The sequence below is a fragment of the Helianthus annuus genome, chromosome 16, assembly GCF_002127325.2.
Source record: "Helianthus annuus cultivar XRQ/B chromosome 16, HanXRQr2.0-SUNRISE, whole genome shotgun sequence".
Lineage (NCBI taxonomy): Eukaryota > Viridiplantae > Streptophyta > Magnoliopsida > Asterales > Asteraceae > Helianthus > Helianthus annuus.
The window spans coordinates 188,198,675-188,216,053 of NC_035448.2; the positions used below are offsets into that span (position 1 = coordinate 188,198,675).

A 17,379-nucleotide genomic window follows, 5' to 3' on the forward strand; every position below is an offset into this window, starting at 1 on the left:
TGTAACAGGTATTATTCATGTTTTCCATTATGTTTAAACAGAACTGATCCAACATGTGGTATCAGAGCTTGTTACACTAAGGCAGGCATAAATAATGACCATTTTAATTATGAAGCTGTGATAATGTCTATTACTAACATCAAAATAATAGACTTAGTAAAAATTCTACTTAAACGAAGACAAATCAGCTTTGGCCAGAAGTGTAATCATTTAAGTATGTGTGCAAAGCAATCGTGACAAATCAGCTTTGGCCAGAAATGAGACAATCACTTTAGTTATGCACTTGTCAAGCATGCTAAACATAAATGAATTAAATCAGCTTTGGCCAGAATTAAGACATTTCAGGTTTGTAATGCATACTTAACATAGCCTTTTATAATACTTGAACAATAAATAGATGTATTAAATCAGCTTTGGCCAGAATTAATACATCAGAAGCTCATCCAAGTTAAGCTATTTTGGTTTTGTAAAAAGTTATCTGATTCTGATTAATGAATTAAGTATTAACAAAACCAAGTATTTAATAGCAAACCACCTGTTAGCGCGGATCGAACTCCGCGGTGAGTTCGCTGGGGGGTGCGGGTCGCAACCTTAGTCTCGAGTCGCAACCTTAGTCTCGAGTCGCAACCTTAGTCTCGAGTTGTGCTGTTATGGTTGCGATAAATCACGTTATGGTTGCGAGTCGCAACCTTATGGTTGCGAGTAGCAACCTCATGGTTGCGAGTAGCAACCTCATGGTTGCGAGTAGCAACCTCATGGTTGCGAGTAGCAACCTCGTTAACAGCTGTTTTGTGATAATAACTGAAAACTCGAAATTTAAGGGATTGTGGGATAATGTTTCCTGTTTTAATGCTGATCTAATCTTATCAAAATATTTCGAAAATAATAACTGATATCTCTTTAACAGTTTTCGGAATTTTATTAGATAAAAATAAGATCAAAACAGTAAAAAACACCCACTAATCCAAATTATATTCCAAAATTTATGGAATTTTTCGAATTTCCTTAGAACATTATGATGAACCCTAACAAAATAAGAACATAATCTGGAAATCCGAAACCTGATTTTAATGGTTTTGTAAGGGATTTCGTGATAATAAGTTTAATCTTTATAATTTCGAGTCGGTTTATCAATTAACAGTTTCCGAAAACAGGGATTTCGGTCACAAACAACCCGAAAACAGTGATGGTTTTCTCGTTCACTTCATCATCACTTCGCTTCCTTCGTCCTATGAAGCTTTTAAGATCAATTACAACACTCAGAAGGACAAATGGACGATGAGTGAGCTGATCGCTATGTGCGTGCAGGAGGAAGAGCGTATGAAGATGGATCGCACTACTGATGTTGCTAACTTCACCACTTCCAGCTCAAAGAAGAGGAAGAACTCTTATCATAGAAAGGATGCTTCTAAGGTTCAAAAGCCAAATCCAAATCCTAATACAAGTGCACCTTCCAGCTCTAAGAACTCCTTAGGCAAACCCTATTGCAAGTTCTGTAAGAAAACAGGACATAAGCAAAAGGAATGCCCTGACTTTAAGGAGTGGCTGGCTAAGAAAGGTAACGATTTTTTCATGATACTTGAGTCCTTTAATTTAAATGTTCCTGCTAATTCTTGGTGGTTTGATTCTGGTTCTATGGTTCATGTAACCAATTCACTTCAGGGATTCCTTACAATCCGGAAGCTGGGAAGAAACCAAAGAACACTTAAAGTTGGGGATGATCGGGAATTAGAAGTGAAGGCCATAGGAACATTACAATTATTTTTGAAAACTGGTTTATGTATTAAACTTTATGATACCTTATATGTTCCTGAGGTAACTCGGAACCTTGTATCAGGACCAAAGTTAGACATGGACGGTTTTGTAGTTTCTCATGGTCATCGCAAACTCTCTATTCTCTATGATTCCGTTGTTTATGGTACTGGCATTCTGGATGGTGGTCTCTATAGATTAGAACTCGATGATAATTTTTCCAAATCTTTGTTGTCATATAATATTAATGAATCACTCACAAAGATGGAAAAGAAACAAATTCGAGACTTAGAGACTTCATCTATGTTGTGGCATCAACGTTTAGGCCACATCTCAAGAGAACGATTAAATCGTCTCGTAAAGGATGAAGTCTTACCTCCTCTCGATTTCACCGATTTTGGAACATGTGTCAAATGTCTTAAAGGCAAAATGACATCAGCGAATAAGAAAGGTGCCACTAGGAGCTCTAATTTATTAGAACTCATTCACACTGACATCAGTGGTCCCTATCAAATCGCTGGCATCACAGGACATACTTCATTTATCACTTTCATTGATGATTATTCTCGTTACATGTACTTGTATCTTATAAAGGAAAAGTCTGAATCTCTTACAACTTTTAAAGATTATAAAGCTGAAGTTGAAAAGCAATTAGATCGTCAGATTAAAGTTGTGAGATCAGACAGAGGCGGTGAATATTATGGAAGACATACTGATGTGGGTCAAGCTCCTGGTCCATTTTATGAGTTTTGTAAGGGCCAGGGGATTGTGAACCAATACACCATGCCTGGTACACCTCAGCAGAATGGTGTCGCTGAACGAAGAAATCGTACCCTTATGAACATGGTGCGCAGTATGTTAGCCAACACTAATTTACCATTATTCCTCTGGACTGAAGCGTTAAAAGCAGCTGTTCATATACTCAATAGAGTTCCTTCTAAGTCTGTCCCTAAAACTCCTTATGAACTTTGGACAGGAAGGAAACCGAGTCTTAAATATATGAAAGTATGGGGCTGCATTGCTGAAGCAAAATTATATAATCCTTTCCTAAGGAAACTTGACCCTAAAACAGTTACCTGCTTCTTTATCGGGTATCCTGATCATTCAAAGGGTTATCGTTTCTATTGTCCTTCCCATGTCACCCGTATTGTTGAAACCAAGCGTGCCGCGTTCCTGGAGGATTTCAAGGTCAGTGGGAGCAGTACTAACCCTTATGAAGAATTGCAAGAAGTACAAGACGCGGGGGGGGAGAGACTCGTCGCTTACCATTACTCCGTTTACTCCTCTTGTACCACATGCAACTGCACCTGCAGCCACTGCACAAACTCCAACTCCACAACCAGAACCCATTATACCTCATAACGAAGGCACATCAAACGCTCAAAACCAAGACAACGCTCAACCCGAAAATCAGCTCAGGAGGTCATCTAGGCAAAAACGGCCTACTAATTGGGATGATTATATTACCTACCTGACTGAAATGGATGCTGGAAAGCTCAATGATCCTATCTCTTATAATGAAGCCATTAGCAGTGATCAGTCTTCTGAATGGAACAAAGCAATGATTGATGAGCTTGAATCCATGAAGAAAAATGACGTTTGGGATTTGGTAGAATTACCCAACGGTGTCAAACCTGTAGGTTGTAAATGGGTGTTCAAAACAAAACTAGATCCGAATGGGAACGTTGAACGCTATAAAGCGAGATTGGTTGCAAAGGGCTACACTCAGAAAGAGGGAATTGATTATCAAGAGACGTTTTCACCTGTCTCTCGTAAAGATTCATTAAGGATCGTCATGGCCCTAGTAGCTCATTTTGATTTAGAGCTGCATCAGATGGACGTCAAAACTGCTTTCCTTAATGGAGACTTAGACGAAGATGTTTACATGAAACAACTTGAAGGCTTCAAACCTGAAGGTCAGGAGCATCTAGTCTGTAAGTTGAAGAAATCCATTTATGGGTTAAAACAAGCATCACGTCAATGGTATCTCAAGTTTGATGAAGTCATGAAGAGGCAAGGTTTTATGAAGAATCAAGTGGATCAATGCACCTACCTCAAGATGAGTGGGAGTAACTTTACTATACTTGTCCTTTACGTAGATGACATTCTATTGGCAAGTAATAGTTTAGACATGTTGCATGAGTCGAAGCGGTTACTCTCGCATAACTTCGACATGAAGGATCTCGGAGATGCTTCTTACGTCATTGGCATCGAAATTCACCGAGATAGACACAAAGGGATCTTAGGATTGTCTCAAAAGACTTACATAGATCGTGTCCTTACACGATACAACATGCAACAGTGCAAACCCTCCGTCGCTCCAGTAGTTAAGGGAGATGTTTTCGGTTCATTCCAGTGTCCGACAACAGAGGTTGAAAAGGAGCAAATGAGCCAGATACCTTACGCGTCAGTAGTCGGGAGCCTGATGTATGCTCAAGTCTGTACTCGCCCAGATATCGCTTATATTGCTGGAATGCTAGGCCGTTATCAGACTAATCCTGGCCTAGATCACTGGAAAGCAGCTAAGAAGGTCCTCAGATATCTGCAAGGGACGAAAGACTATAAACTGACTTATAGAAGAAGTGATCACTTAGAAGTGGTAGGTTATTCTGATTCTGACTTTGCCAAATGCAAAGATGACAAGAAATCCACTTCGGGCTACATCTTTATGTTAGCAGGCGGACCTATCTCATGGAAGAGTCATAAACAACAGTTAACTACAACTTCCACAATGATGGCAGAATACATTGCTGTTTACAACGCAACCTGTCATGGAATGTTGCTTAGAAATCTGATCACTGGACTCAAAATTGTTAATTCCATTTCTAGACCATTGAAGCTTTACTGTGATAACTCAGCTGCCGTTAGTTTCTCGAACAGTAACAGTTCGACTGGAGCTGGTTTATATCTCGATACAAAGTACTTGTTCGTACGTGAACGTGTTGAGGAAAATAATCTTTGTATAGAGTATATTAGTACTAAAGATATGCTAGCGGATCCGATGACTAAAGGTCTCCCACCTAAAGTTTTCGAAGAACATGTATCGAATATGGGACTTACTAAAGACCTTGTTTAATGGCATATTGTACTAGCTTATGTTTTAATTAATAAAATTTCCTCAGTTTGATTTTGTATGTCTCTAACATATGTTCTGCCGGTGTAATGACATATAGACAAACATAAATACAAATCAGACGCTAAAGGGCTTATACATATTTTGATCGTAACTATTAGGTTTTAAATTGAGGCTATAGTATGACTAATGGGGGTCCTGAGTCGAATGATGATTCAACGGCTGTATTTCTCTGCTATAGTTCTTGGTTTAAAGCTAAAATGAGTGTTAACTCCTGGCCAGGCTTACCTAATACTCATGATAAATGATTACTTGGCTAAGTGGGAGAATGTGAGATTAAATATATAAATGTAATATTTAATCTTGTAGCCTATATAATCATTTATATTATATTAGATCAAAATATATTTATTAACCTATTAATAATTAGTTGGTAATTGTTGATGGACCATATTACCCTTATTAACTAATTGGGTTTCCTCTTGGGTGTATAAATAAGGGGCTTATTAGAGAGTTAAAGGGTTACACAGTTACACACATTACACAATCATAACCCTCATTAACATCAATTTCGTGACTCTCTCCCATAACCGAAATTACCCTACTTCGGTTTTCATCACCATCATAATCTTACATCCTAAGGAGGAACCAGATCATCCTGACAATCATGTCAAACTCCATGGCTGCATCTCTGACTGGATTCTCTGCTGGCATGTCTGCTGTAACAGGTATTATTCATGTTTTCCATTATGTTTAAACAGAACTGATCCAACACAAATCATTAAGGCTGAAGGGTGTGGGATAAAACCCCTAGGGGTTTTATCACGCCACGTCGCGTCCACGTCAGACAGAGGGCTTTGAGGCCTCTTCCATTAACTTGCAGGGTGTGGGATAAAGCCCTCTCAATGCCTATAGCGCCCCCTTATCTTGACCAAATGCCTCGATCAATTAAACAATTCGTCGTTAACATGCTGGCGAGAGTCCCATGGCGCCTCTGTTTAACTCGGTCGGTCTGAGTGGTGGCGCCCCGGGGGCGCTATCGGTGGTGAGGTGGCGCCCTCCCATACCCTCCGGCCTAAGAATCAACAAATCAACCAAGTTAACCGATTTAGGGATTCGACTGCTAGCTTGAAACTTAAAAGTTAATCCAACAATATAAATCGAATAGCGCGATAAATCTTTCTTAGTATTTTTTTAAAGAATACCCAGTCATCCAAATACGTTATATTAACATATCATCTTTTTATCAATATATAAAAAAATACAAAAGAATCATTAAAAAAGACGGCTCAAACAGTCAAAACTCAGCCATTTTTATCAGAAATCGGTCCAGCTGACCTAAAGAACCTTACCAATATGGTTTGTTGTTTTCCAAACGTGATTAGTGATATCATGGATAGCCCTAACAAGCGTTAATATACTTTTCCAAGGCACCAAATGATTTACAACAAAAATAGTTTCCTCATCAAAGAAAGTAAACCATATTGCAATCCATCAAGTAACGTTACGCGTAGAGGCGGACCTAGGTTATATAGGCTAGGTGGGTGGGCGCACTTCTTGAAAAGAAAAATTAGTGTATTTTGTAGACACAAATCCCAACTGCACCCTTTGAAATGTTGGTTAAGACCCACATTCGCACCCCCAGTAAGTAATTTTTGGATTCGTCACTGGTTACACGTTTAACACAAAAGAAAAAAAAAAAAAAACAAGATATACACATAGATGACCTTTAACCATATAGAACATGTTCCATTGCAATACTGCCAAGCATCATATAAAATTTTAAGGATTTTCGTTACTTCAACTAACGTAGAAACATAACTAAATAACAAAAAGTAGTTGTTGAAGTTTGAATCGATATCGAAGTTGTAATAGTAGTTTCAAAACAAGTATCGAGCAAAATTAATAAACACGCTCATAGTAATAAGGAATTGTATTGAATATGTTGTGTTTTATCTCAAATGTGATATTTGAAAGAGTTGCTTCCCTTGAGGTCAAGGGTTCGAGCCCTGTTGAAAACGGATTTAGTGTAAAAAAAAGTAAAGTTCATGTTTTTAATGAGAAAGCATTATTATTTTTTTTTTAAAGATACGTCATCACTTAATAACATGATAAAATATTGTTTATTACATAATGTATGTGCGATGAGCCAATGATTATAACTTTTTTTCACTTAGGGAGGGCATTTAGTGGATACATAGGTTGTATTCGGTTTTGTTTATATTAATTTAGGGAAACAAACAAACTAAATAATGAAAATGTTCTTAGTTTTTTTAAGAAACAAATATACCATTCGTTGATTTCTCCTTTTAAGCAATAACTTAGACTGGAAGTTATGGGGGCCGGCTTGGCCCGGCTTGGCCCGGCGCCGGACCCCCACACCGCCCCCTGGCCCGGCTTCCGTCACAAACGGCCACCCACCGCCGGGTGTGCCGCTCCACCTTTCAAAAAAATAGCCGTTGAACGGCTCTTTTTATTAAAAAAAAAAATTCATTTTTTTCTATAAATTCACCCACTTTCAATATTATTTCCCCACTTTCAACCCAAAACCCTCTCACTTTTATACCAATTTCTCCCTACTTTTATAAAAAAAAATATCTTTTTACCCACAATGGCTTCTAATCCTTGGTGGCCCTCGTCTTCGGATGACGAAGAGGAGATGTTTTTCGCAAACGCTGTACTACGGGCGGGACAGATTTTAATCGAAGAGGAAGAGGAAGAGGAAGAGGAAGAATTCTCGTCTGAAAATGTTATTACCAGACGAATACGCATTAACAGAGACCGCCAAGGTTTTCATTACAAAATTTCATTGTCCTTATTTTTTTTTAACTCGTACTTATATATTATATACGACAGGAGCGCACGACAAATTGGTGAACGATTATTTTTCGGATATACAACGCCGACATTTTTAGACGCAGGTTCCGAATGAGTCGCCGCTTATTCACAAGGATTGCCAATGATTTGGCGGGGCTAGACCCGTTTTTCACGCAACGTCCTGATGCTCGAAATTATGAAGGGTTTACAACGTTACAAAAGTGTACTGCGGCCATTCGACAACTGGCGTACGGGACAGTGGCCGACGCTTTGGACGAGTACTTACAGATGTCGGCAAGAACTACGCGGGAATGTTTGTATCGGTTTTGCCATAATGTGGTGAAACTGTATAACAAAAAATATTTGCGGAAACCAAACGCGTATGATGTTCAACAGTTGTACCAAGCTCATGAAGCAAGGCACGGGTTTCCGGGAATGCTTGGTAGCATTGATTGTATGCATTGGGGGTGGCATAATTGCCCGACTGCGTGGCGCGGCCAATATACGCGAGGTGATCACGGATATCCAACCGTGATACTTGAAGCTGTGGCATCACAAGATTTGTGGATATGGCATTCTTTCTTTGGTCTCCCTGGTTCACTCAACGACCTCAACGTGTTATACCAATCGGCCATCTTTACCGATGTCGTTAATGGAACGGGACCGGACACACGTTTTACAGTTTCTGGGGTTGAGTATAGATGTGGGTATTATCTTGCTGACGGGATATATCCGTCTTGGTCTACAATTGTGAAGACTATTCCATATCCCGAGGACGAAAAACGGAAAAAATTTGCCAAGCGTTAAGAAGCTGTAAGAAAAGACATCGAACATGCTTTTGGTGTCTTACAAAAAAAAATGGGCCATCGTTGCACAACCGGCACGTGCGTTCACCCCAAAAAGGCTGCGTCTTTGTATGTACGCTTGCATTTTGCTCCATAACATGATTATTGAAGACGAAGGTCGGGCGATTTGTGAGTATGATGAGAATGCAGCTTGGGGGAACACTGTCCCGGTTGATCCCCCACAACAGGATTTAAACTCGTTCTCGCTAACAAACGACTTCACGCATGCAAACCTTCAACAAGATTTGGTAGAACATATTTGGAACAACGTTAACATGGTGGACGGTGACGGAGCCGAAGACGAAGACGAAGACGAGTAGTGTGTTTGTTTTAAATTTTTAAATCTAGTCTTTTTTTTTTCAAATTTTAGGTAGCGTAATTTTTTATTTTTTAGGTTATGTAAATTTTATTTATGTTATGTAATGGATTTTATTATCTTCCTTTTAGTAGTATTTTTATTTAAATGTTGAATACTTTTTATAAAAAAAAAAGTTAAATAAATAAAAGTTAAACAATTAAAATGAATTAAACAATAAAAAATATGTGGTGGGGCCCCATCCTCCATCCCCCTCCATCTTCAATTTGGCTCATCCCATGCTAGCCGCATATGTGGCGCCTACGTGGAGGCTCATCCCCATGGGGATGAGCCAAACCATACCTTCTAGTCTTATGAGTCTGTCAAAAATTTTAGTGGTATTTGCAGGATTTAGGCTGGATTTGGTATAAATTGCGAGAGGCCCTGAATTTGACCATATTGTGACATGTAACCCCATCTTGGTTGCACTTTAAGAAGAGCAATGTGAACCAATATTTTTTAACGACAAATTTGAATCACTGAGGTATAACGTGACACTAAATTAAATTCAAAACTAACATTTCCAATCCAAAATTAACCTTGTAAATTACTCATTATTTGAGCTCGAGTTTCACTAAACTAAACTCTGAAGTAGAATTTAATATAAATCATAATCATGATCATGATCGTGTTACTTCAATAACAAAACCACATTTTAACACGTTTACAAGACACAAAACAATTTCATCGTGACTTTTATGAATGCTGGGATCAGATGGTTAGATTTATAAAGTCAAAAAATGAAAAATCAAATTAAACAATATTGTGATAATCTAATTACCATTATTTTATCAACCGGTTATGTTATGTCCAGAAAAATAATGATGTCCGTTGTCCAATTTTTATTTAAAAAAAAACACTGACATTATTCATTCTATTATTGTTGTTGTTGTTGTTGTTTTAAAATGTAAATATAAAGATTACAACCACTGAATAAGTTAGAACTACATAAATCACTGATTATGAAAGAAATAAAAGAAGAAAATATTGATTATGAAATAAACAAAAGCAAAAAACGATAATGATTTATGGATACGAAAAGACATAAGAGAGAGCAGTGGGTGAAAATGTTTCGTATGATTTATAGTTATTTAACAGTTATTACTTAAAGCTACAATTTAAAACTCGTTCATTATTTTACATATAAATACAGAAAAAATATAAACTATTGGTTTTTTTGTGAAGTTCATTCATTTTGGGGCCGGGTTGATCCAATTGGCAAAGCAATTTAAGTCAAAGTATTGCTCCCGTTAATATCAATGATTCAAGCTCCATCAATGACAGATTAGTGTAATTAAACCGTTAAAAAAAAGTTCTATCCATTTATTAAAAAGCTTTATGGTAAAAAAACGCTACCTTGCAATGCAACTTTCTAGTGGTGAACATAAACCGTTATCACATCAACTTAAACCTCTCGACATGAATTAAAAGAAATTCATTGTTAAAAAGTGATTTTAATAAAACTGTATTTCATAATTCTATAAAACTTTTATATAAAAATTGGTGAACATAAACCGTTATCACTACATCATGAGTGATAGTATCACTAACACCGCCGCCTCCATGTTGGTCACGAGTGATAGGAATAACTCGTTGATTATATAACGCGTTGAACATATTGATGAATGAATGTGTATGACTTGTACATTATGTATTAATACTTGTACATTGGAATCCCATCACTAGTGATACCACCCCCACTACAATTCTATCACTAGTGATAGTATATTGGGTGATGACATGACATGATTTGATTGGATATTGGGAGTGATAGAAATCTATTACTAGTGACCACCCCTTCCCCCTTAATGCTAAGACCGTGGGGTATGGGGTGGGGGTTTTGGCGTGGGTTGGGGGAAAACGCCCAAGCCACCACCCCGGGTGGGCTTGGGTTGGGGCGAGGCCCTTGAGGCTTGGATTTCAAGCCGGGCGTGGGGCGGTCTGGCCAAGCTGACAAGGCGGGCTCTCAGTGGACAAACCAAAGTAATTGTTGGGCTAGCCGTTGGCCAACGGCTATCTTAAAAAAAATATTTTTCCACTATAAAACTCACATTTTTCTTCCATTTTTTACCACATTCAACCACATCTTCTGTAATCATCTTCAATTCTCTTTCTATAAAACGAAAAAATGCATCCTCATAACCGTTCTTTTGACCCCAACCATCCGTATGCATTCCAAGAAAATAATCCTAACCCACCACCCATTCGTCCAATGCCTCGTCCATTTTTGATACACTCTTCTATGCCCCAAGAAGCGAGTTATGCATCGTATCTTGGGAATTGTTTGTTTACTAACTTCCCACACACCGATGATGCGATACGTAGCCCATTTACACAAACGTCCATCAACCTTTCACCAACCTCCATCGACCTTTCACAAAACGAAACCGTCCCCGAAACTCAACCACCCAACGATGGTCCTTCTGCATCGAAACCCATCAAAAAGAGAAGCCATAAGAAAAAAACTGAGGCGGATAAAGCACTTGAAACCGCCAAGCGAAAACAACTAAAATGGACTGTTCCTGAAGAAGTTGCATTGGCGAGGGGTTGGTTTCAACAATCTCAACATGCAACTTTAGGTATTCTCAATAAACTTTGTTTATATTAATGGTTTTTTATATAACTTTGTAATATATTAAATTTTGTTTCTATAAAAATAGGAAATTCTCAACATCGAACCATTTGTGGCAAAGGGTTACTACAGTATTCCATAAAGAATTGGGAAGAGAGGTTTATCGTGAAAACGATAGCTTATCCTCAAAGTGGAGCGAGATAAGCGGCCAACTTACAAAATATAGTGGGTTTTTAAATAAAGCAAAACAAAACCCAAAAAGTGGTGAAACCGAAGCCGACATTGTGATGAATGCATTGGTTCAATTCAAATCAAATGTAGGGACCGGCTTCTGTTTCATGCATTGTTGGGAGATTTGTAAGTTCCATCCAAAGTGGGCGAATATCCCCAGTGGTTGCGAAAGTAACACGTCTTCCAAAAGGTCAAGGGCCTCGTCCCAAGCCCAATCTAATGCACGAGATCAAGAGTTTGAGGACCTTTTGGATGATTCGCCAAGCCCAAACCGGCCTGAGTATGGAAGAGATGCCGCAAAAAGGCGTGCTTAAAAATCAAGATCTGGTACGGCATCGCCTTCAGCTGGGAGTTCGGGCTTGCGTAGGGGAATATACAGCGACCAGTTGGATGACATTTCATCCAAGTTAGATACATTCAACGTCTTCCAACAACAAAGGGCCGAACAACGAAGGAACAAAGAAGCTAGAGATGCCCTGAGACAAAGACGTGATGATTTGAAAATTCTATCCCAGCCTATTGATCACCTACAGGTGACGAGTTACAACTAGTCTTGGAGATGAGAGAAGGGATAAAAAACAAATATAAACATTAGGAATTTTTTTATGTAATTTTCTTTAATTAACAATATTAAAAAAATTAAATTTGTTGTTTAACAAACAGCCCACCGGGTCAGCCCAGCGAAGCCCACCAAACCCACGCCCCAAACTCCCGCCCCACCATACCTTGTTTAAATGTGGGTCGCCCCATGTATGCCCCACCAAGCCACTTGTCAACAAATGCCCCAACCCAATCCCAACCCAAGCCCCACCATACCCCACGGTCTAAGTGGGGCCGGTAAAAACAACCCATTCTTCCCCACAAAATTGCCATAGCTAACCGTTTCTCATATCACACACGTACTCCATCACCAGACATTCAAAACACTTCAACGTAACCGTTTTCATCAAATTCTAGATCTGGAACTTCATTTCAATCGTTCATCATACTTACTTAGCACTGTTCACTATTCGCAATGAAGAAGCTCAGATCAAACATACCTCGCCGGAAACGCTCGAATTTTTCTCCGATTTTCATACCTTCTGTAGCACGAAAACTCGATTCAACTTCGTTCGCTGCTTCTTCTTCGAATTTGACGCGAGATGTTGCGTTCTCGTGCGATGATTCCTCCAGTATGTCCACAAACAACAAATCGATGAAGAAGAGAAGCTTTTCCGACAGAAATGACGATGGATTCGGTGAGTTTCGGAGGATTACTAGGTCTTATAGCCAGAAATTTAAAGTTGAATTGTCGGAAGCTTCATCGTGTGTTGAATTGTGTGATTCGAGCTCGAAGAAGTTAATTCGTAAAGGAGATGCAGCGTTGAGATATTCAGATGATGATGATGAAGTTTCAGTTTCAGTTGCTGTTAGTGCAATCGAGAAATCAGAAGTTTCAACGAGATCCGAGTGTTCAGTTTTCCAGAAAGAGGTTACAAATGGAAGAGATAGCCATAAAAATGAAGAAAATGACGTCGTTTCTGTTTCCTCTAGACGAGATTCTCCTGAAGCAAAATTCGGAACGACGAGTTTCAATTTATCAAACACAACGATTAACGACAGTGAATCAGCGTTAAAATCAACGAATATAACAGTCAACAACGATGATGAAACGGAGAATTGTGGAGAGTCAAAGCTGATTTCAGCTGAGATTGATTTGACATGTTCAGAACAGTTGTATTGTGGAGATGAAGTGAGCGGTTACTCATCGGCCGGATGTACGGATGGTAATATGGACAGTTCTGAGTGGAAATTTCTTCAGGCTTTTTTACACCGTCGTGGTTCGATTCCGGCAGTCAGTTTTCTGAACGATCGATTGGTGATCCAATTCCGTCACCGACGTTTTAGCTGTTCCTCATCTACCGTCAAAAGTTCTGCAAATCTGAGTTTGATACAAAAATCTCTTCAGAACACTGTTACAACAAAAACGAACCTTCTAATGGAATTATTGTAAGTGATGAACTGATGATGCCTATATCTATAGTGTTAGTTATTTCATTAGTTTGGAAATAGTAGTTTGACGTTGTACTTTTTTTTACAACATTAGTTTTGTATATAGTATTATTTCGTATATGGTATATATGTTTTAATGGAATATAAGTATAGTATAGTACTGCATTGAGATTTTTTATGTGCTTAATTTGCCAGTTGTTTGCTGGATTACTTACTATTGTTATATGGTAGATATAAGGTGGTTTATGTTACTGTGTTTAGAAATTGTTAAAACCTGAAGATGAAGAACATGAAGAAAGCTACCAGGTGATGAAGGTTAGAGAGAGGAGGCAGGTGTATTTGCATGATTATGCTGAGGAATACTGTGGGATGACGGAATATGGGGATTTGGTTGTCCAGCAAAGGTTGCAGATGGTGCATTGGATAATGGAGGTTTGTTAGAACTGTCTTTTTATCTAAATTGTTTTGTTAGAAACATGTTCTTTATGCAATACAAGTTAAATAAACATTTTACTTACACAACATTCACTAGAACATTTGCACTACTAACTGGAGATTTCTTGTAAGTTATAAACAAACATTTGACTCTTACTTCATACTTTCTAAAGCAACAATCAGCTAGCAAGGACCTCCGGAAGGAAACTATGTTCTTAGGTGTCAGCCTTTTGGACCGGTTTTTGAGCAAAGGGTGTTTCAGAAGCAAAAAGGAGCTTGAAATTGCTGGCATTGCGTGTAACAACTGCCACTAAAATCAATAGTTAGAACAATAATTAGTCAATAAGAAAACCTTAATTGAGACACCCAAGTAATTCTGCACTAGCCCTAAAATTTTCAGAACAATCAGAATCAGGATCAGGGCCCCTAAAACTCAAGGGGGGTAAACCCTAGTTGATAATTATCTCAATAATACGTTGCTTAAAGCTGATTGGCCAATTCCATTGATTCATGCAAGCTACTCCCGTGCATGGCAAGTCTAGGACAAATAGGTATCCCTTACGGACCGTAAGGGATCAGGCTTACGGTCCGTAAGCAAGGCCAAATTTTGGCTATAAATAGCCGACCTTGGGACTTGCACAGGGGAGTTGAAACGACGTAAATTGTCTCTGTGTACGTCGAGTTCAGGCCATTATATCACAATAAACACACACACGATCACGAGGTGCTGCCGCAATCAGGGTAATAACTCAATCGCTATTACGATTCAACGTCCGATCGATTATAACTATCCAACGATTGTCCGAGTGCTGCTCAAATTGAGCTTGTACTTTGTTATTCATTGTGATTTCAACTTGAATGTTTGAGTGCTGTTCGAATTCGGACTATGCTCTGTCATTCGTTGTGAATCCATTGAATTGTTAAGTATCGCACTTGATAATAGTTGTGAGGGTTTAATCTCGTGAATTGACGTAACTGCTGAATTAGTTACTAATCCCGTTTGTGTATGCATTGTTATTTAAATTAGGTTAGCAGGCTAATCAGTAAAGCTTATACTCTGCTCGTAAATCTACAATGTGAGTCATTCCACTTTTATAAACTCTTTTCTCACAGTTTGTGAGTCAACTGTTTTACAAAACTCCAAGTTATTTTCAAAGTTATAATTACAGGGATTAAGTCTATGTAATCACCAAGTTACAGCCGGTATGTGGGGTTTTGTATACATTACTTATTTCCCGTCACACTTGGACAAACGAGTGGCCAAGGGGTGATCTGACCACAGTCACAGACACCATTGGACAAATGGGCTAGCCAATGGATGGTCGAGTGACAAATACTGTGGGTAGTTGGTTTGATATCAGAAACATTGTAATTCCCCTTAATACTGTAGATTATAACAAATGTGTCGTTTTCAGTAAACTGAATGATTCACTCAGTATTTCCCCGCTGACAAAACCTTTTTCAAACATGTTTCAGGTGATATAGTATGAGCAAAGAAAAGTGCCGTGGAGCACTCCCAGCTTAGAAAAGTGGCTCAATGTAAATAAATAAATGAACATGTTTTGAAAATAAAGATTTCCCTGAGAAATCACATTATTGTAACTTTCGGGAATATATCCCTAAGTTATGAAACGGGCAGTTTAAATTATTGAAAGATCCTGTTTTAAAAAGACTTCCGCTGTCGCCTAAATTAAAATACCACGGGATTCCTGTCCCGCGGCTCCTGAAACGGGTCAAACCGGGTCGGGGGCCGTGACATTGCGTGTCTCACACTTGCAACAAGGATTGAAGAAAACCAGCCCTACAACAGGTCTGATGTTTGCCCAATCAATTTCCTGATCCATAACGAGTTGATGGCTGCCAAATTCCACGTTATTGGGTTGAATGCAGATACCATACAGTCCATACTAATATTTTTTCGTTTACTTTTTACCTGATTGGTATTTTATTGTATATTTTAATCACTGCAGCATTCAGCAAAAGCTATTCAATGTAGGAAGCAATGAATACAGCAGATCTGAAGTTGTCGCCATGGAATGGCTGGTCCAGGATGTCCTAAACTTCCAGTGCTATTTACCAACCATCTACAATTTCTTATGGTAATAAAAAGTGTTTCCACATGATCAGAAGTCTTCATTTCTATTGAAAAATTTTGAATCAAGTATATATATCGGAAATTTGCTGACTTTTCTTGTTCATTGTCGTGTTATGAAAAATGAAAAAGGTTTTATCTCAAAGCTGCAAGATCGGATGAAGAAGTAGATAAAACAGCCAAATATCTTGCAGTGCTTGCACTATTGGGCCATGAACAGTTGTGCTATTGGCCATCAACCGTTGCAGCCAGTTTAGTCAGCTTAGCATGTCTAGCAGGAGATGAACAGTCTTCTCTCCAACAAATCGCATGGGTATAAAACTTAATTTCTTCAAATACAGCCAAAAAGTGTAGTTATGGAATAACTGAAATCTAGCCATCTATTTACTAATCCAACTTTCTGGATTTTGCATTTCAGATTCACAACGGGTCGAATGATAAGGATCTACCTGAATGCATAAAGGTAATAAATTACAAACCATATTGTTTACATGTAAAAGCAGCCTCCATCCAAACCAAAGATTTGCATTTTGGCTAAGGGTGGCAATTTCTGACACGACACGAAAATAATATGGTCCATAGTTGTCAATAGCGGTCGCTATGGTCACTATAGCGAATAGTGTAGTGTATAGGTCGAAGGTCGCTACAAGGCGTGTAGCGATAAAGAGCGGATTTTCAGATTTTTTAAGTATAAATAGCGATTAAATATAGCTACAAAAGAGTTGGATTTTAGCTTTTTATTAAACATACATGTAAAATTAGCGTATATACTAAGGTATTTTGATATAATATACATATTAAAAAATATAATTTTTTTTTGTAGTGTATCGCTATTTATAAATCCGCTGTTTATCATTGTTCGCTATGTATAGGTACCCATGGTTGTAAAAGTCCCGACTAGGCTCCGAGTACTCCCCGAGTACTCGCTACAAGGTAGGTTGCCGAGGCACGAGTACTCTTCTCCCAGTCCAATTACTCCCCGAGTACTCCCGAATACTCCCGAGTACCTCCCGAGTACTCCCGAATCCGACTAGGGAGCGCCTAGCGACTTTTGCAACCATGTAGGTACCTTATCGCTATTTATCGCAATTCGCCATTAACAACTATGATATGGTAGTTGGTTACCATATCTAACCCATTTAGTAAGTTGCTTGTGTTCAGGTTTACTTTTTCAACACATTTAATTAGACATGTCGACTCGCCAACTCATTCATT

The 17,379-nt window shown here is 38.6% G+C and overlaps 1 protein-coding gene and 1 pseudogene across 1 annotated transcript; both read left to right on the forward strand.

Moving 5' to 3' along the window:
• Positions 1-7,753: 7,753 nt before the first annotated feature.
• On the forward strand, positions 7,754-8,449 carry LOC110920202. Its single transcript, XM_022164425.1, has one exon. The coding sequence runs from the start codon at positions 7,754-7,756 to the stop codon at positions 8,447-8,449; it is 696 nt and encodes a 231-aa protein (XP_022020117.1).
• Positions 8,450-11,927: 3,478 nt separating this feature from the next.
• Positions 11,928-17,009, forward strand: LOC110920203 (annotated as a pseudogene).
• The last annotated feature ends 370 nt before the right edge of the window (positions 17,010-17,379 follow it).

What these genes read in the sequence shown, in the direction of transcription:
- LOC110920202 (XM_022164425.1), top strand. Translation starts at nt 7,754, where the DNA reads ATGAGTCGCCGCTTATTCACAAGGATTGCCAATGATTTGGCGGGGCTA.